Here is a 21967-nt window from a genome sequence, read left to right on the forward strand (position 1 = left end):
ATAGGTATGGAACTAGATACCCTAATAATAACTTACTGAAAAGTTACGTGAAAATTATGGCCTATCCAGGAATCAAACCTGAATCTTGGGCATTCAGTGTCACTGAGCTACCAAGTCAACCTTTAGTTTCCCCATAATCTCCATGTGAACGTGAATCCATTCCAAGGGTTTCCAGAAGCAATGAGAGAAGTTTGAATATATCTGAAATTGACATCATAAGCTTATGCAGAGATCCAAGTTGTGGAAATTATGGGGAGTCCAAAATTGGCAAGTGTACTGTAACATTCTTTCCCCTCACTTTCTTGTGCCCTGCACTCTGGGATGCAGGAGTACAGTATGGAAGCAGAAGGCAGACACCAACCAAAAATCACAATGTGTTCCACCTATTTACTACATAAGTGGAAAATGTGGCTTGGGATTTCTAATTTAGTTTTTCTAAATGCAGTGTTACCAGTAATATGTCCAAGTAGCACTGAGTTTAGATTATCTATGGAGTGAACATTACCTCTACAAAGTGAGTTACTACATCAGTGTGGTGTTACAGCAAATTGATCTATGCATCATGCATCTATGCTGCACATTCCGCAGGTGGAACAGTGCTGTAGGCGACATCAGCTGCCGATTCAGAGACAGCCTTGCTATAGTGAAACCACAAGCAAAAAAACCTGCTCAGACCCACGACTCGTGTGCACCGTACTCCCACGTGGAGGAGAGGGGCAGAGTGGAGCACGCTTTCTTATAGCCCGAGCTGAACGGTGGAAGGGAAAGGTGCATGGAGACTTTTTGTCAAAGGTTCTTTTTCTCGTGGTCGCTAAAGCTCCGTGTGAGAGCACTGGCCCAAGACCTACGTTCACTTCTTCATCGAGTCACAATTTTTGTATAACTTTTCAACAAGCTATTAATATAAATAATCTTGCCATATAGATTCCAACTGATGTGAGATATGAACCTGCAACTGAAACTTGATAAAATAATTTTGAAGAATTTGAATTTAAAATTTTGGGAGCGTCAGCACACGGGGACCAGCCCCTTATCATTACAAATAACAACTCTTAACGTTTGCGTAACTAAAAATCTTCAAAATGTTCTGACTTCTGTTAAAAGCTGAGGCTGTAAACGGGCAATCAGCACACACAAGGACAACACACAAAATTATACTGGCCATAGTGCCAGTCGCCAGAGCCTCGTTAGTCTTCAGTCCAGGGTGTACTAATGTGGAAGTGAGGTTGACATTTGGGTGTACTACGTGGAAGGTCACCCCTTACACCCCTGAAACTTGATAAAATTATATTTCCTTATGTGTAAACTATAATATCATGATTAAAATAAGCAATTTCTTTCTCTTGAGGCAATATACCAGTTCGTCATTTTTAGATATCTTTACTGCAAAGAAACAATCCCAGAAAGTACAAAAATATTTATTTTTCGTTCAATATGAGCACATCAATTTATCTTGCAGGAACATTTTTTAACCTTAAAAATACATTAAAAAAATATAATCATCATCATTTGATAACATTCATGTTAGAAGTCAGGAATTCATGCATATCAGAAAAGCACCTAATGTCAAGAGTTTCCAAATGCTAAGAAAGGCTTGGTGTTTTCCAGTATGTAGCCTGTGGCTAATGATGTGACACCTTTATCACTTCTACTATCTCTAAGGAATTTCTTGCTGTTAACACTAACAAATATGGTCTTCAAAACTTACTGACCACCACAAACTGCAACATTCCCTGTCTGCACCTTCACACAACTGATCCGTTATTTGCACAACAGAAAAACTATACCTTTATAAGACGTTGTAAAGCAAATTCAATGAAAGGAGGTAAACAGACCAATGAATATAGAGGTGTCATGAAAATCAGATCAATTGTCTAGTTTCATTACTTTATGTTGCTTTTCTATCCCTCCAGAATAATCAATATGTCTGTAGTATCTAGTGTGCATATATTTGTATTGCCTGTAATTGATGTGACACCATAGCAGGAAGCTTCTAGTTTAGTTGCAAACAATATGATACACTGAAACAACGATTCTGCCAGCAGAGAAGAACCAGACCAAAGAAGAGGAGAGTGCTACATCAACGCCAAAACTACAGCGTCGAAAGAAGAGCGATCGACATTCTTCAGTTTTATAGAAGGCGTGATTATGTGGAGAAACAGCAGATGAGCACTTGAAAACAAAGCAAGTGTGAAAAAACCTGAAAGCAACTAGAAGATTAAGTTTCGTTTTAACAGTGACTGCAGTTTCAAAATTGAACTTGAATTTCAATGGAGCACCTAAGGACACTGCATCACTTTGTGTGCGTTTCACTGAAAACACTGCCTCTGCAGTCAGAAGCCCACTTAGGCCAAATGAAGGCAACTGCCAAAAAGCAGCAAAAGATATTATTCAGAAGGTTCCTGTGATGTCAAACAACACGGTACTTTAGAAGCGGTTCAAATAAACCAAAGATCTGAACTGCTGATGCAACAGAGGAAGAAGTAGGAAAGCATCAACTGGAAGGAAAAATTAATGCTTGATAATAATTATTATTGTCACAAATGTTAACCATTTATATTAATTTTAAATTTTTGTCAGTTTTAATAGTATCATGGTGGCTACTCTAGGACCTTGATAAAATTCAAGTATAATTCTCAGTTTTCAAGGCTAACTTTCCAAAAATTCAAGGTTACGAGCAGATGTATTCTCTATTTCAGCCTTACGCATTATCGACTCACCGCTCCCACCCATACACACACACACACAAATATATTAACAATATAAAGGATCTGTGCGATTCCAATTCATCCAAAAATTCTAATTCAATTCAATTAAATAGTACATATATTTAACATTTCTAATGTAAAGTGTGGAGTTTACAATTGCCATTTCACATACTCGGACTCGAAATACATCTACAAACACAAGTCACAAATGTTACGGGATATCCTAATCTACGAATATTTAATTGTATAAGAATTTCAATCCAATTGTCCTAATCAACTTCAAGATATCTTATCTGGCAATAATCTTCTGTCTCTCAGATAGATTGTTCTGCAAAGGACACTAACAAAGCAAACAAACAGAGAATTCCGTTTTATTTTCCACGCAGATTTATTTTATTTTCCTTTGACGAAAAAACTAAACTGTGAAAACTTGCCTCAGAGAATTAATAAATATGTATAAATTCAATGGGATTTGGATTAATAAAAGTTGCAATTTTTTACGTCTATGGAGAAAAAATCAAGCAGAATTCACGCATAATTCCCAAAGACAATAATTCATGCATAATTTCCAGGTTTCAAGGACTTCCCGGTGACTAGCCACCATGAGTATGTTAATATATTTTTTTGTAAGGTGAATAAGAATTCTGTGCAAAAATTAATTCTGAAAATTTTGTAAATACAGAAATCTCTCCTTTTTATCTTTGCATAATGTTTTAACATGTATTTGTATTTTTTTATATGTGAAGAGTGATAGTTGTATATATTTATCAAAGTAAGTTATCTCTTGAAATATTTTTTTAATTGAACACACAATTCCCTCAATGTGTATAAAAATGAAACAGTATGTTGAAATAGCATCTACCAGTGGCGTCCCGTGGCCTCAAATTTAAAGAATTTAAAATATAATGACAATTCACATGAATTACAAAAAATAGGTATTTTTTCCTTCTAGACTACAAAACTGGACTTACTTTTTTTAAAGAATTTAAAATATAATGACAATTCACATGAATTACAAAAAAAAGTATATTTTTCTTCTATACTACAAAACTGGACTTACTTTTTTGAAAGAATTTAAAATGTAATGAAAAATTACATGAATTACAAAAAAACGGGTATTTATCTTCTTCTAAACTACAAAACTGGACTTATTTTTTAAAGAATTTAAAATATAATGACAATTCACATGATTACAAAAGAAACAGGTATTGTTGTGAAACATACCTTTCTACGAACGTTGACTCCTGTTCTTCTGCTCAGCAAATTTTGTTATTACTTTTTCGTTGAAGCCCTCTATGTTTGAAATGTATTCTATCTCTATTGTAAGCAAGTGCTAAGGCATTTGGTCCGTCTTGTCCCATTGCATTTCTTAAGCAGGTTTTAATACGCTTCAATGTGCTGAAACATCGTTCAGATTCAGCTGTTGCCACTGGAGTTATTAAAACTATGCTTGTCATTTTTACTGTTTCTGAAAAGGTACCCTCTAAATAATTTTAAATAAAAAATGAATGCAATCTACTGATAGAGTTTATGTTTTTCAACTCTTCACTACATTAAAGAACACGAAGTTCCCTCTTTAGTTTTCCCTCTTCTATTATGGGATAATAAATCTGGGAAGATGCCTCTGTTTAAAGATTGTTCTCTTTCATTATGTCCTCGTAGAGCAAGTTCATGTCGTCCACAGAATTTTAAGCAATCGATAATTCTATTTAATATATGCCTATTTTTCCGGACAAATTCATTGTCTTGTAATTGACAGCCTATGTCCTTCATCAATTTGTGTTCGAACATCAACCCTGCCAAACTCACTCAAACATAGCGAATGAAAGCCACCAAAACACTACAGAACATCACGCGAGATCGAACGCGATGCAACAGAATTAGCCCCGAATCAGCACTCAAATCCATTGCACTCTCCCCTCCTCTCTCTGCTTCACTGTAGCGTAGGTGGGTGTAGGCCATGCCTTCCTTTGCAACGTGCCCCGGAAAATGATAATTGACATCAATGCCGCTAGGAGCCCTGTTGTATTCATTGCAACAGACGATGAATTTACGTGGGTAAAAATAGCCTTTTAAAAGACTGTGTGATAGTTATGCATTATGGTGATTGATAATTACGTGAATACCATTTTTCTTTAGGGGCTAAGCCTCGGAAGCCCCAAGGGACAAGACGCCGCTGGTATCTACTATAAAATATAAAGAAGTGTCTCATGTTAACATTTGATGTTTTCCTTTTTTTAATACACTTCTTTCACTCTTCATACATACAATTTTTGCATTTGAGAACAATACAAACTGTAATGCATTTATTTTCATAAACAGCACATGCCTTGTATTCAGTTGTCTATTACCTGTATTGTATGACCTCTTCCGATTCAACTGCTAACTTCATGTACTTTTAAAAACCACAGGTTCACCATAAAGAAATCTAATTAAGAATACCTCAGTGTAACTTCACAAAATTATTATTTTCTGTTATGAAAAATCATCTTGAATGGTATACTTAGGCAAAAGTAATTACACAATGTTATAATTTCTAAAGTTTAGCAAGTTCCACCAAGGCATTTCCACTGGAATTTTTATTGTATGTTTTTCCGGGACCGCAGGGGGAATTTATAATGCAAGATATGCAAAGTACAACAAGCTTTTATAACACAATGCTATCTTGGGATCAGAAAAAGCTACATGTAAAATGAAGAAAACTGTAGAATTGGGGTTCCACTGTATACAAGATAAGATCTTGGTATCAAAATACACATATACGCACGTGGCATGCCGAGGACAGCAGATGAACTATATTCATCCTTATTGCCAAAATTGCCCTAAAAAAAGCATTGGATATGTGCAGAAATGGAAAAATAGCGCACCAGCAAATATGTCCAAATGAGGACCCTTTCCTCTCCACTTCTTACACAAAAATCCTAGGTACACTACTGGGTAAATGCATATTCTATTCAGAAACAGAACTTACTTAGTGTTGAACGATAAACTAGCTTTTATATAACTGCTGAAAGAAAGTACTGCCTATCTTTCTTAATGTCTTCAAGTCTTCAAGCCACTAAGCCTTCCACACAATTTTCCCACTGTTATCCACATAGATTTTCCCTCTTGCCAGCAACTCCAATGCTTTTGGGAATGCTTTGTGCTCTACAAGTTTGACACGCTCTTGTAGTGTCTCCTCTGTGTCTCCAACTTCTATTGGAGCTGACTCTTGGTAAATTATTGCTCCTGCATCTATATCCTCCTGTAAACAACAAAATGCAGTCAATTTAACTGAGAAATGTAAACTAGTGTATCACTTATGTTGATCCAATAGAATAATGACCACAATATTAGTTTTATTGATACCTGAAAGTGAAAAGTTAAATTTTAGTCACTAACAATGCTCTGTAGTTCATAGATAACTTGTGAGATATACAAACCAGTGAAGGTAATCCATTTTTGTTAAATTTCCCTCCCATAAATTTCCTCGATATGATACAGTTATATTATATATTTACTATCACAGGTTGGAAAGATAAAAATGTATTTCAGGGTGGCTACAAACAAGCAAAAATAAAATTCCCTGACTTTTCCAGGTTTTCCAGGACAAAATTTACATTTTTCCCTGACAATTACAAACTAAACTAAATCGATGTTTTTGCAAATGAAAATAAACTCATACAGATCCAGGTATGGATTTGATAAGTACCAATATTATCTTCTATGAAATTGACTTAATTTCTCTATTCTCTATGATTTGAATTCAAAGTGCAAAATAGTAAGTTTAAAATAAAATACTTGATTATTTTTAAAGTTACGACTAAATGAGATAAGAGTGAAGAGTGAATGATTAAGAAATACAATTTGTAATTTATCAGTCTCCTAATAAATTCTCGGTATTATATGTTGATATTTCCACTGAGGTTTGGAACCCTCTGCTTTCAAGAACCATGAGTGCGGACTCAGTTTTCAATGCATAAAGCTACTTCTCTCTTCTCTGTAAAGCAAACAACTTAACTCTTGCATATAAGTGAAACAATTGAATCGAACAAAATAAAGTGTCATATTTCCTTACATCATCAATGGGATTTCTGCTTCAGTACAGTATATCCAAGTGAAGTACTGTGAAACTGACAACATGGAGTTATACCATTAATGCTGGCGAAAAGGGTATGAATGTATTATAAATTGAACGCAAGGAATTTATAGAATTGCATTGTATAGGTACCTGATTTAGCTAACCACACATTAAAACAGGAACACACTAATAATAAAAGCTTTTGAAGTTCATATACGAGGGGTATCCTGAAAAAAGCTCCAATCGTGCCTATACGCAGCACTAGTAGTCGGAGAGCGACACACAAACATGCAGGCAGGAAGAAGTGGCATGTAACATGCTCAGAATTTGGCACAGAGCCACCAGCAATCGTGTGAGGTGTGCAGACCGGACGTCGTGAGTGATAGTATGGTCAGACATTGGTGCAGACAATTCACGGAAGGCCAATCGAATGTGCACAACCCCATACAGCTGAGTACACACAGGCCCTTTGCATCACTTCAGGTGAAAGATCTTGGACCACTCCCTGTACAGTCAAGGCCTTGAATGTACCAACTTTCATCTCTTTGTTTAACTGAAGAGGTTTCTGGCAGGGCAAGGATTTGACAGCTACACTGCGGTAGAGATAGTTCCAGTCCTTGCTGTCAGACACATATACCATGGGCATACAAAATTTAGTGCCATGCTACGACAAATGCCAGAACAATGGTGGTGATTATGCCGAAATTAGGTTAGGACACACTGTTACTAATGTAATAAATTACAACTGATATTCTTGTTTTATTTATGCCTAATCGGTAGGGACCTTGATTTTTTGTTATTTTTTTTACAAATTGGTGTATTTTTTTATTTTTTACTATTCAGTGTTATTTTTCCCAAAATTCACATTTTCATTTTAGCGAATTTTCTGGCAAATATCTGAAATTATACCTTCATGGTGTTTTTAAACTACTGTTTCAAATTGTAAGTCACATGGCTTACGCCTCTTCGTGAGAGTTTGATATCTTGATTTTTTTTGGGGAAAGTTATTTTCCATACCCCTTTTTTAATTTTAAGGTAAGGATTTTAGATAATGGAATTTTCCCCGTATATTCTGAAGGGTGCATAATGACCATAAGTGGCGACACACCCAAAAAATTAAAATCAATCAATCTCATGTGACAGATACCGATATATTATGTCACCAAAAATTGGCATTATCTTTTTTTGACTTGTTAGTGTTACGTTTCCCAAAATTCGCCTTTTTGTTTTAGAACATTTATCTGCCAAATATACCGAAACGTAATACTCCATTGTGCTTTTAAACTATTATTTTAAATTGTAGGTCACATGGTCTACATATTTTCGTGACAGTTTGATATGTTGGAACAGATTTTTGAGGAAGTAAAAGTAAAGTGCTCCCCTGCACTTTTCCATGAAGGTGTATAGGGGTGATGTGATCAGCACCAAGCTCCTGGCTAACTTTATTCCTCAAAGTTTCCTCAAGGTACCAGCTTCATATGATGCTGGGTGGGGGCCGGAGCAGTTTGAATAGGTGGAAAACATCCCGGTTCTCCACCGCAGGAGATCGACCCCGGGTCTCTCGCATAGTAGTCAGATGCCCTAATGACTGAGTTCCATTATTACTCGCTCGACAAATGCCGATGAAGCGCACTTAGCTTGGTAATTCAAAACATATCTCGTGCGACAAATACGAAGATGTGGCTCCCATGTGACGGTAGATACGCACTCGATCTCCTGTTAGAACCCTGCCACTTTGTGTGCAAATTATTTTGATAGAAGTTGAAAAAATCGTGGGAAATACATGATTTAATGTGGCTATCAGAATTATTCCATGTACGTATAACTCTATAGTTTACTCTTGAGTAAAATGTTGGAAAACTTGCATGTTCTATGTACACAAACATGGCCTAGAAAAGACAAGAATGTTGGATTTCATGGAATTTTTCGTTTGTTTTAGGACATTTCTTTAAAAAAAATCGCTAAAAAACGCCAACAATTCGCATTTTATGCCAAATTTCAATATTTCGAACGGGCGAAAAAATGTGTCCAGACATCACTGCACATTCCTAAACATAGCTTCGCAGCAATTACCATTTTTCACGGTTTTGGCGTTTGCGAAAAATCAATGTCCCTACTAATTGGAAATTACTTTCTGGCCACCCCTCGTATAAATCAGTAATGGAAAGTAAAAATTTAGCAGGACTGGCAGAGAAAAGTCAATTCTTGAAGAAAGTGATTTGCTTTTATGATTGAATGATTTGAGTAAATATGATATTAACATATTTACGTATTTATTATTAGTATTTTATTTCATAATATTGGACATTAACCTTACTCAGTGAGAGATTAATGACCATCTCTCATGAGTTTGAACAGACAGGACAGAGAGTGGTGTTAATTTCATTGCAATACTAATGTTGCAGTAAATTTGAGGTTGGGAGCATGCATTTGCCAATGTTTATAACGTTCACCAATGCAGATTTATATTTCACTTTTTCGTGATAGTATTCAATATATATCCCATTTGGTTAGATTCTTCTTGATATCTAAGAATAGTGCGATGTCATTGTAAACATATGATAACTTGTGCGAAACCAGTAATACGTCAGGATGATGAAAGAAAACCTTCGTAAGCACTGCTACGTTAAATAAGGTGAAGTGAGCCAGAAGAGTAATAAAATTCCAGCAGCATATTTGCAGTCTAAAGCTCTTCTTGTTTATGCATTCGATTTTTGTTGGATGTTGCATCCATGCAATTTCTGTCGCATGTTGTAGTGAGGTACTTTGTCGGGTAGCGATATTCGACAAAAATCGTATGTATCAATGGAACCTATTTGTTTCCATGTTCCTTCAGTTTGCCCAACAAAATGCCTTACTGCGACGTCCGACAACTATCGGATGGCACCACCCGCTCTTAACCCCTCCATCTGCTGACAAGTCCCCTTACTACTCCCATACGGACAAGAAAAAAATGATAATTCAATGAATTTTCCACGTAATACAGATTGGAGGCTTTACCTTTACTCCCCGATGATACCATATGATATCATGGTGCTGATTACGAAATGAATGTGCTTTTTGGACCTTCATACTCTTATGTTTGGATGGAAACTCTGACACAGGTCTGGAGCAAGCCTGGGAAATTCATATTGATGACCAACCTCCCCCCTCTCCGCAACATATCCATGCCACATTTCCGAACAGAGTTTCACATTTTGGCTCATTATTCAATTTGTATGGCACCCAGGAACATGAAACATGTTTCAATCTCTTTGGAAACGTCCATTCTTTGAAAGGAATACTAAGGTATGCGCATTCTCCCTAAAATAGCGGGAGAAGAGGGGGCAAACTAAGATATTTTTCATTGAAATTCGGTGGTCGCGCCCCGAAACCCCCATTCCACAGTTCGGCATTCTGAATTGTACACGGTTGCATGCTACTTATCCGAAGTAGATTGCTCCCATAGTGCCAGAGTTATAACAATTTTCCTCCAAAAATGCAAATTACCTATTTTTCGTAAAAAAATTATTTAAAAAATCACAATTTGGCTTATTATTCAACTTCTATGGCACCCAAAAACATGAAACATGTTACGTTCTCTTGAGAAATGTCCATTCTTTGAAAAAAATACTAAAGTTCGCGCCTTCTTCCCAAATAGCGGGAGAAGAGGAGGCAAATTCTAGATTTTTATGGTTTCTTAATTGAAATTCGGGGCTCACGACCCCCAAACCCCCCTTCCTCGGTTCGGCGTTCTGAATTGTACACAGTTGCATCCTCTGATGTTTTAGCTGAGAAACAAAACTTATCCGAAGTAGATTGCTCCCATAGTGCCAGAGTTATAACAATTTTCCTCCAAAAATGCAAATTACCTATTTTTCGTAAAAAACAAAATTTAAAAAAATTACATTTTGGCTTATTATTCAACTTGTATGACACCCAAGAACATGAAACATGTTTCATTCTCTTGATAAATATCCATTCTTTAAAAGAATATTAAAGTTCGTGGCTTCTCTCCAAAAATAGTGGGAGAAGAGGGGGCAAACTCCAGATTTTTATGTTTTTTTCCATTGAAATTCGGGGGTCGCGCCCCCCAAACCCCCTTCTTCGGTTCGGCGTTCTGAATTGTACACGGCTGCATGCGCTGATGTTTTAGCTGAAAATCAAAAGTTATCCGAAGTAGAGTGCTCCCATAGTGTCAGAGTTATAACAATTTTCCTCCAAAGAGTGTTCGAATTTAAAATTCCTGCCGAGAAGCCAGGGTGAGAGAAATCTCTCTCTCTCTCTCTCTCTCTCTCCTCCTACCATCACTAGTTTCTTGCGCCGTGGTTGTCTTGCGCATAAAATGGGCGTAAAAGTTGAGGCCGAAACTTACGAATGAGATTTCCTGTTCCCGTGCACAGTTCCATAACGATATCTTTAAATAAATAAATAAAAAAAATGGAAAAAGTCAATGAAGACGAAATTCCCTGACATTTCCCTGACTTTTTTTGACACCTCCAATTCCCTGACTTTTCCCGGTTTTCCAGGTCTGTCGCCACCCTGGTATTTGTAATTAAAAAACATGTTACATGCATGATTTTCACTCAAATATTACAGATGAATCTACACTCTAAGACCATGATAAAATTCAAGTATAATTCCCGGTTTTCAAGATGAACTTTCCAAAAATTCAAGTTACAAGCAGATGTTTTCTCGGTTTCAACCTTACGTATTACCACCTCTCACCACGCACATACACAAATATATTAACAATACAAAGGTCTGTGTGATTCCAATATAACCAAAAAATTCTAATTCAATTCAATTGAACGGTATATATATTTAATTTAAGGTGCGCAGTTTACATTTGCCATTTCACATACTCAGAATAGAAATGCATCTACAAACACAAGCCACAAATGTTACGGAATATAGTAATCTACGAAAAATTGTTAATTGTACATCAATGGGCCGCCATTGCCGCGGGCAGCCATGCAGAAAACGGAATTTGTGCACTCTTTGTCATTGCAGCAACAATATTAAAATTTTCCTATTCAACTTCAAGATATCTTATCTTGCAATAATCTTCCATATGTCAGATAGATTGTTCTGCAAAGGACACTAAGAAAGTAAACTGTATTTCATCTGATGATGACATCACGTAAAACGGTACGCCCCTGGCGCGGTAGCCCACACCTTCATATCATATGACAACCGTACGGTGACGCAGGATACGCCGTTTGGAGTTTCACAGTACTATGTCTTGCAATGAAAAGAATAGTATATATATATATAATATAATTCAAACTTGTAACAACAACTAAATTAAATTCAAAGTTTGGTCCCTTAACTTTTAGAACACCCTGTGCCTAATTTTAGTGTGCCAGGATATCCATCAACATTTTCCAGCAAACAGTATTTTTGGGTCCCCAGAAATTTTTAATGTATATCAGGTGTCCAAGTCACAACAAAAATTTCCACCCTTTTTCTGCAATTTACCATGATACAGAATAGCCTCCTTACTTGCTCACTTATTTTAATAGAGACATAGAAACATGACTCAATTTTAATAATAAATTCACCAGATCCTCCCCCACAATATTTCAAAGACCAAACCCAATCATTATACACATGAGGGTCCCCCCACTGAAAAGGAATGTCTCAATTAGCATACATAATCATGTGTTATTGTTGACATGGAACAGTTTATTTGCACATTTGCACGTTAGGCCATATACACTTATAACACAGTTTGACTACCTTCCAATTTAAATTTTTACCCAACGTGTATGGATGGTTACATGATAGTTTCCAACAACCATAATATTATATTACATTAATTTTTTTAAAGAAATAAAAGTAAAGAGCTGCTTTTCAAAATGAGCTAACGATCGAATCGTTTTACCAAGCGTTTTCTCTTAACAAAAAAAAATGTTGCCAATATGTCTTTTACATTGACCCGTGACATACGAGTTTTAGCATGCACATTTTATGTTACATAAAATGGTTACAAAAGCCCATATTGCTTCGTAAAATAGACGTAAAACTAATCTTGGAACCTGTTCCTAAGTTATTTTGGCATGTACTATACGTTTCTCGAACGAGAATAGTTCGTTTTATGTGTGCACACAACCTTTTTCTGACATGGCGTCGACGGCCATTTTGTAATTATTGCATGGTTCGTAGCGAGTACTAGTACCGTGTCACATAAGTTACAACACACGTGAGATAGCTATCTCTTTAACGAACTTTGCGTATCCGTAGGTACCATGATTTGCGAGAATTTTCTTCTTCTCAAAGTCACTTAAGGAAATTTAGTTTCCTTACCTTGTGTCTCGGGAACAAAGAATCCGGCATGCACGAGTCCACTCTTTTCCTCTCTGGGAACCGAGAGTTCAACTCACCTCCAACGTTTTTTCTGCGTTGTACTTCTACTCCATGCTTTCATCCGCCGTTTTATCATTACAGCAGACGTCGGATTCATCCAGAAACAACTGGAAACAATGACAATTTCCTTAACTGCAGAGTCTCCTCTTTCATCACTCCATTTTTTTCACCGGAAGTCCTTTTTTTTATCACCGCACACCGAAATCGATAACTTCCATGTCCAATCGAACATCGGCGCAGGATCGATTAAAATTTCTTGAACACACGAACCAAGGAATTTCTTGTTAAACCAAACACACGTTCCATCGTGTTTTCAAACTTAAATTATAAAGAACACTTGTACCTTCATTCCTAGATATGCTTTTTTAATAAAGGTGTAGCATCAGCAGAACGCAACTTTCATGCAATGGTCTGCCGAGCTGTCCATCACCGCGGACTCGCATCTGACCGATTGTTTAAAATTTAATCACAACCAAGGCAATGTTAACAAAGAAGTTGCAAAATGAGTACTACAATGATATGTGGGATCAATAATCACTATTACTGAACGAATATACAAAATTTGTCTACCAAACAATTTACTTCGATTCTGTTCCGGAAGTAAAAAAAAAATCATCTAACGCAGTTATGTTCTGCATGCTGGCACCATCTCTCGGGAATTCTACAAACCACTAAGTGCATTCATTCAATGGACAAACAATCTCTATAGGTTAGGTATAAACAAGGGAATTATGACTCCAAACCGTCATACACGTTTGGCAGGGGTTTTTGATTTTATAGTTTTTATCGTTTTAACCTGTTTTTGTAAATTTTAGTGGACAACGACAAGGGGTAAGGATATGTTTTTTAATATGGGGACAAGTTTTATCAAATTTTGTACCTTCATTCCAACCCATAAAACATTTTCCTTGAAAGATAAACTTGACGTGGCATGGTAGTGACACATGTCTTAACATTGCCTGAAGAAGGAGGTGGTTGTACCTCTGAAACGTAGCCGTTTCAAAGGAGACTCACAATATTACAATATTGTAAGTAGTGACCTTTTATTTGATATTTTTATTGTTTTCATAATAGATATATTTATTAATATTTGTCAACTGTGAGTAATTTGCCCAAAACCAATTATGAATAAAAGTAAAGGGATTGAGAGAATTGTTTTATTTTCCATGCAGCTTTCTTTTATTTTTCCTTCGACGAAAAAAAAACTGAACTGTGAAAACTTGCCTCCGAGAATTAATAAATATGTATAAATTGAATGGGATTTGGATTAATAAAAGTTGCAATTTTTCACATCTGTGGAGAAAAATTCAAGCAGCATTCACACGTAATTCCCAAAGCCAATAATTCATGCATAATTCCTGGAATTCCCTGTGAGTAGTCACCCTGATCTACTACATTAGTACACGACCCCTATACAGAAAAGGCACTAAAAGAGTACTGACAAAGTGTGAGTTCACACCTCTCTCTCTCTAAGTACACAGTTGTGCAAGGAAGGAAACCAACTGCTAATGAAATTAACTCTTCAGAAGAAGCAGGGATGGAAAAGAAACAGCTTTGCCAAAATATGATGTGTTCTGCCACCATTTTTGCCCACATTTCATTAATTTTTGAGAAAAATTTCTTCCAGTTACCAATTACAAAGCTTTCTTGTTGAAAGGTTAAAGAGTTTTGATTAGTTATTCAACAAAATTGTATGACACAAATATACTACAAACAGATGGTCTTGAGCAATAATCCAGTTAGATGAGAGTTTGTGCCAAACATTTAGAGAACTGGCATAGCTCTCATCATCCGAGACTGTAAGATGTGGAAGTATATGAATGAGGTAGGGAAGAGGCAGATTCTTTTTGGCTAGACTAGTTTTGATTTGGAGGGACCAGCTTTTGATTCCGGATTTTCAATAGGTGTATTCATTTTGTTGCAGGGAAGTATGTTCCAGGTATGGCTGAATTGAATTCTGACTTCTCTATTCAGATTATTTTTTCCCCTGCTATGAACAGCAACTGATCTAATGTGACTGATCATCTGAAAACACCAGTTTGAATTACATTACCACAAAAGCTCCAATTCACATTGTTGAAATAATTCTCCATTCTGTTTTTCTTACTTGTTTTCATGGAAACGAATATTAATACAAATCTGACAAATTTTCTCAACATGTGTACATTATATGCACAAATATACCTTTACTGACACAGAAACCATGAGTCAGTAAAGGAATATTTGTTCAGTATCAATAAAATGCATATTTACACTCATCGGTGCTGAAGAGAGGTGATTATTCTTTCACATTGCAGCTGAGTAAGTACATAATAAATCTGTTAATAAAATATGCCCTAAATATTAGTTAAACTTATTTTAATATTATTTTCTCAAATAATTTTTGATCTTATTGTTAAAGTATTTCCTATGCAGGTTAGATAATTGAGAATAGCATGTAATTTATAAGGATGACATAAATTGTGTTTCAGGTTAATCTAACTTGGCATAAATAAAAAAGAATATGAATGAGTTTGTAGTAACTTAAATAGGAATGATTATTTTTTTTCCTTCCTGGTTAGAATATTTTACAGCAAAACTCAAGCAGTGTAAGCCGACCTCTGTGGCTGAGTGGTTAGCACAGCATGCTACAATGCCAGGGGTCTCACGTTCGAATCCTGGCCTGGGCATAGGTGTTCTTTGGGAGTGTCCCTTCGTTAATATCATCACATCACTCATCCTCACCTTGGCAATTAGCCAAAAGTGGCAGAAAAGCAAAGTAAAATAAACTAAACCAATCAATCGTGCAGTGTAACAGTATTTATGACCTACCATTTAAATTTCCATGTATATGGCAATCATTTGTTCTTTAACATAGCTTTTCTGCCATGTTTGGATAATCGCAACGATGAGTATAAGCGACGACAAGATGAAATTGATGAAGGGACATACACAAGGAACACTCATGCTGAGAATTGGACTTGAACCCAGAAACGTTGGTGGCAAGATTGAAATCTGGCTATCTGGTAATCAGATTATTAAATTAGATTTCACTTATGTAAGAAGTTCAATTATTTTGATTTTATTATTGTTATTTAGCATTGGTTTTCTGCCACTTTTGGCTAATCATGATGACGAGGATCAATGATGAAAAGACAAATTGATGACAGTTACAAAGAACATCCATGCCCAGGCTGGGATTTGAACACAGAACTCCTAGTATCGGAGCATCCTGTGCTAACTCCGCCATGGAGGTCGGCACAAATTTTGGTGAATATGTATTGAAAATCACACTCCATAATTCATAAGATATAAAGGACCCTTGAACCAACACAAATCCTTAACTAAAAAAACATGTTAATATTTTTTTCTTGCACATCAAATTTAGCCAAACTCTCACAGTATGTAATAACTTACCACAACAAAATGAACGGTGCAGCCTGTTACTCGAACTCCGGCTTCCAGAGCTTGCTTGTGAGCGTGAGTTCCCTTGAAGAGAGGCAGCAGGGAGGGATGGATGTTGATGAGCTTCCCATGCCAGTTCCTCACAAACTCCGAACCCAGCACACGCATGAAGCCAGCCAAACAGACTATTTCAACTCCAGCTTCCACGAGAGCAGCATGGACAGCTGCATCAAACTCTGCCCTGGATGAAAATGTGCCGTGGGGTATCACCTACTCAAACAGAAGAAGGAAACTGAAACTTGCTGATTGTGAATGCATAGTAATGCAAGTACTTTCGTGTATTTCAATCATCTTTAGATCTCACATATACACATGTAGACGCACACAATTTTTGTACAAATATACAACTTTGTAAATTCTCATGACAACATGTAATTTATATCTAACCAAAGAACATAGACCTTAAACTTGCATCACAGAAAATTATACATTTATTTTTCAGGTATGCCACTAAAATCAATAAATTGTAATTATTGGCTGAAGGAACATTCATCCATCAATTCTCCAATAATTTTACAGATCCAAAACTGTATAAACAGTTTGTAATTTGTTTGCAGAATTTTGTAATTTTATAATTATTATTATTATAATGGCTGAGCTGATACTACTTTGAACCGATGACTATATTCTTTCCGATGTCCACCGATATTGATACTAATACTTGAAAATTGTAATAATTAAAATTGTTCAGAATAATTAATTAACATGAGTGGGTGAGTATTCCACTAAAATTATAAGCATCAATTTACTAGAATTTTGTTTCAAAATATTCAAGAATTACATCAGAACAATATTGGTGCAAAATAACTGGAAACTTCGATTTTTGTATAATTTGCACAATAATTAGTGTTGCAGACCCGTGAAAGACCAAAATGCTGGAAAGGTCTCAACTGGTATTGGCAGATCCATCAGCATAGCACTCTTTATCATTACTGTATTATTAGTGTGTGTATGCATAGCGAATTTGAATAGTTCTATTACCTTAGTTGGAATATTTGCTCTTTCAGCTCTCTTGAGGCCCTCCACATCCTTCTTATTAGAAATCACAAGCACAATTTCTGCAGCACTGGGCTTCAATGAGTTGGTTGTGTGATTAATTAGTGACTGAAAAAAAAAGATAGTATTGATTGTCCCAAAAAAAGAGAGCTTGGATGTTCTTGGATGTATTTGTTACCAAAACTAAAAGGTTTCTCCATTCACTGTAGTCTATATTCTATAGGTATTTCACATTCCATATTTACTCATGTATAATGTGCACTTTTTTTCCAAATTTTTACCCTCAAAAACTGTGGTGCGTATTATACACGGAATAATTCAAGACAGCCAACATGAAACCATGCATGTTTTAACTATGTCATTGCATATAACACGTATATATCAACAGTTGCAAATACAAATTACCAGGTTGGATTTCTTTAGATTTAATATTTTTTTAAACACTATGAAAGTAAAATGGGCATTTCCCATGAATTTTCACTTTGTAATGGAACATTCTGCAACACTGAGAAAAGCGTCGCCATTCTGGCAGAATCCGAGCATGCGCCTCCCATCACATGGGATGTGTTTCAGTTGTATTTGTCGGGTGAGAAATGATAGAAAATGACTTCCTGATCACTGCAAATCCATAACATAATTTTGATCTTCTACTAAAGAATATAAAAGTTTGGGAAGCTAAACACATTGGAGGGAGATGGGGGGGGGGAGGTGGTGTGGGTTGGTGATTCATTGTATACACAAGACGATATTCTCCTCTTGGTTCACATAGAAACAGGTGACTTACTGAATAGGTATGATCTCATTCACTCTTGATAGGCATAGCAACAGCTTTATGGTCTACAACTAAGAAAGCCATTTCTTGAATCTGAATTGTACTGCACTTTATATACAAGATATAATTGTTTGTCACTTTTCCCCATCAAAAACCAGGGTGTGCATTATACATGCGTAAATACAGTATATGATTATGGCAAGTAGAACACATGGTCATGTTTTTAGTAATGCAGTAAAAGTAGGCAACAAAATCAAATTTAACTGTATTATTTACCTTGAAAAAATAATAATAATGCATGCTGTAATTCAACATACACTTATTACATACAGCAGCGGTTCCCAAAGTGTGCACCGCAGCGCAATGGGGTGCCATGGCTGGCCTACAGGGGCACCGTAAAATGTTCCAATATTTTCACTGAAATGACATTTATTCCAAATATGTGATTATTTAGTACTTCTTACATGTAAAATGTTTCTGAATTTGAAATGTGTGTTAATTTTTTAACTTAAGACAAGCAACCTAACCACACTAACTGAGCTTTGTGGGTGTTAGATAGGCCTACATTCTGACTTGGGCACCGTGGAAAAATCTTGAAACGCTACAGGCACTGCAAAACTAAAACGTTTGGGAACCCCTGACATACAGTATTCATAAATGCCAGTAATTCTTGGAAGCATACATATACCAGGCGAACGAGAACAAGTCTCCATTAGCTTCACCAATGAACAGCGAGAGAAATGGGATTGTGTAATGGGCGACTGGAGTTACCAGATTTCCTGCTTCGGTCTGGAAGCGTTGCAAACTTTTGAAAGCGACAATACTGTACGCACATGGCAAACAGACCGTATTTTTGTCTCCAGGTCCGTACACTTGCTTTAAGAATTTCTTAGGGAAATATTAGGGATAAACCAGCAAATGCAAATTTTGATAAGCCGTACATTTAGCATACGGACTAAGGTCTGGACCATACGTCCGAATATGCCATGAAATTTCTGTACATGTACGTACAGTCAGGAACGTACGGTGGGCAACGTTGTGCTTTCTCCACTCGATTTCCCTCCTCCTTCTCTGCCGCTATGCATGGCCCTGCTCTACAGTTAGCTCATAACCAAATGTGTCGGTAACAAATCAGTACAATGTTGTCTCTGAAATCCCATGGCAAGAGCACTAATTGTGAAGCAACAATTTTCTTGCACTTTCGCATTCACATGCTTAACAAGATTATCGGTCTGAAACATACCACTCCTCTCTTCACTGTGAACATCCATATAGCCTTTCCTAAAATCACGACCATACTTTTCTTTCACTCATTACAACCAGAACGTACGTCACAACTGGCAGGATTACTTTATTCTTGGGAGCCATTATTACACATTGTAATACAAAGGCACACATAAGCAGACTGATGAATGCCGACTGGACTACTTGCAGCTACTGTTCAAGAACGATCTGACCACTGTTGCCAATCACACTTTATAACCAATCTAGCCTTAGTTTGAAACACACCTGATATTATGGATCTGAATTATAATATTTAACCACAAATTGACATGAGACACTTTAAAAACACTGCCCAAGGCAACTTGTCAGTACCTGTAGGTTTGTTCCACTCCCCGATATGAGCACTCCCACTCTCTTCCTCACCAGAGGCATCTGAACTTGAATGGCTTCCTTAACATACGGCCGCATCACCATTTCCATGCAGCTCACAAAGTTATTTACTTCAACATGGCAGACATCTGCAATAGAACAATTATTGTAATTTGGTAGGATGTAATCTAATCATGGTTGCAAATAATCACTTATTTTTCATTTCACAAGAATTGCAAAGAAATTTAGTTTCACATAAGTTCTAGACAAATTCTGAACTTTTCATATAAATGGAAATAACATTATTGATTTACAATTTAATATAGTAACCCCCCCCCCCCCGACTTACGTAATATGAGACTTACGTAAATTTGCAGTTAAGTAATAACTGTATGTAGCTGTCACAAGACTTTTTTTATTTGAAAAGTGTGATTTGACTTTGTTTTTATATTCTTTTATATATTTTTCATACTTTTATAGTTAATATCCAAGTAAATACTGCTGCATGATGTTTCATTTATAAAATAATCCTGTGTAAATAAAACAAACAAACAAACAAACAAACAAACAAAAAAACACACACACACACACACACACACACACACACACACACACACACACACACACACACACACACACACACACACACACACACACACACACACACACACACACACACACACACACACACACACACACACACACACACACACACACACACACACACACACACACACACACACACACACACACACACACACACACACACACACACACACACACACACAAAATAATAATAATAAATATTGCAGTTTCTTACGAAGTTACACTTAAGCAATTTACAAATTCGACTTATGTAAAATTCAAGTTACGTAAAGGTTGACGGAATGCATTACTTACGTAACTCGGGGGGCTACTGTATATAGAAAATAATGCAGATAAGAATTTTAGGAACTGATAAGTAACTTGTTACTTAACCCCTTAAGTGGGTAATTTGCACATGCCATATCTATTCCATAGTGGGTAATTTTAAAACATACAACTCCTCATCACTCCAAAAGTGCATCTTCTATGCTCAAATAAGATAGACAACTTCTTTTGCTGCTTTGAACCATAGTGAGAAAAACAAGACTTCAAAATGCAAGAAAACAAGGGTGCCAGATTTGAATCCCAGTCTGGGCATGGGTGTTCTTTGTGCGTATCTCTTCTTCAATTTCAAGATATCATCACTCACCCTCATTGCTGCAATTAGCCAAAAGTGGCAGAAAAGCAACCTAAAATAACCTAATTTATCAGTGAATCAAGAAAAACCTCATGCAGTTCCTGAATTGGCAAACACATTGACTCCAAGCACAAATTATATACTATAATATATACGAGTGCAAGATAATCACAGCTAACAGAGTACCAACATGGAAGCAGTGTCTCAATCTTGTGGTGATTATACCAAGTTAAATACTCTGGATATTCTGAAGAATGCATCTCAATACTGAAAGAAACAGATACATATATATCTGTAAAACTCGCTGCAGATAACAAGTGGGCATGTTGGATTACTTCAGTCATGTCCACTTAAAGGGTTAAAGATAAACTTTGGATTCACAAACCTCCAACAGACTGTTCTATTTTCCCTATAACAGATGCTGCTTCTCCCACTATCCCACTGCAAACACTGTTTACGTCAGCACTGTCAACAACAAGAACCATTCCAATTCCACAGTTAAAGGTCCGCAACATCTCCTTCGCAGTCACTCCACCTGTAAAGCAAGTATAGTTCAGTTCTATGTGCCATAAACTATAATTCACTTGGTCTTTAGCTCTAAACTAGTGTTTTAAGTAATACCAGAAAAAATACAGTTTTACAGGCCAAAATAGTAGAAGGCCAAAGAAAATGCAACATTGTAAAAAAACAAATTTAGCTATTGTAATGCTTGTAAGGAATTTTAATTTATGCTAAGGTATGGTTTAAAAATCCAAAAAGAGGCCCAAATATCAACAAATAGTTGTTTTAACAATTCCAATGCACATGACCTTACTGATTCCTGT

General features: G+C 36.3%; 1 protein-coding gene across 1 annotated transcript in view; it reads right to left on the reverse strand.

The window, feature by feature from the left end:
- Positions 1-1402: 1402 nt before the first annotated feature.
- Gart (trifunctional purine biosynthetic protein adenosine-3 Gart) overlaps positions 1403-21967 on the reverse strand; it is a 56311-nt gene continuing 35746 nt past the window's right edge. Inside the window, exons 14-18 of the mRNA XM_083120598.1 lie at positions 21529-21678; positions 19925-20070; positions 17542-17664; positions 16513-16770; positions 1403-5952 (exon numbers count right to left, since the gene is read on the reverse strand). Of these exons, the coding sequence (XP_082976724.1) occupies positions 5767-5952; positions 16513-16770; positions 17542-17664; positions 19925-20070; positions 21529-21678 (863 nt within the window). The 3' untranslated portion in view covers positions 1403-5766. The remainder of the gene's footprint in view (positions 5953-16512; positions 16771-17541; positions 17665-19924; positions 20071-21528; positions 21679-21967) is intronic.

Source organism: Lepisma saccharinum, chromosome 4 (assembly GCF_977018435.1).
Source record: "Lepisma saccharinum chromosome 4, izLepSacc3.1, whole genome shotgun sequence".
Lineage (NCBI taxonomy): Eukaryota > Metazoa > Arthropoda > Insecta > Zygentoma > Lepismatidae > Lepisma > Lepisma saccharinum.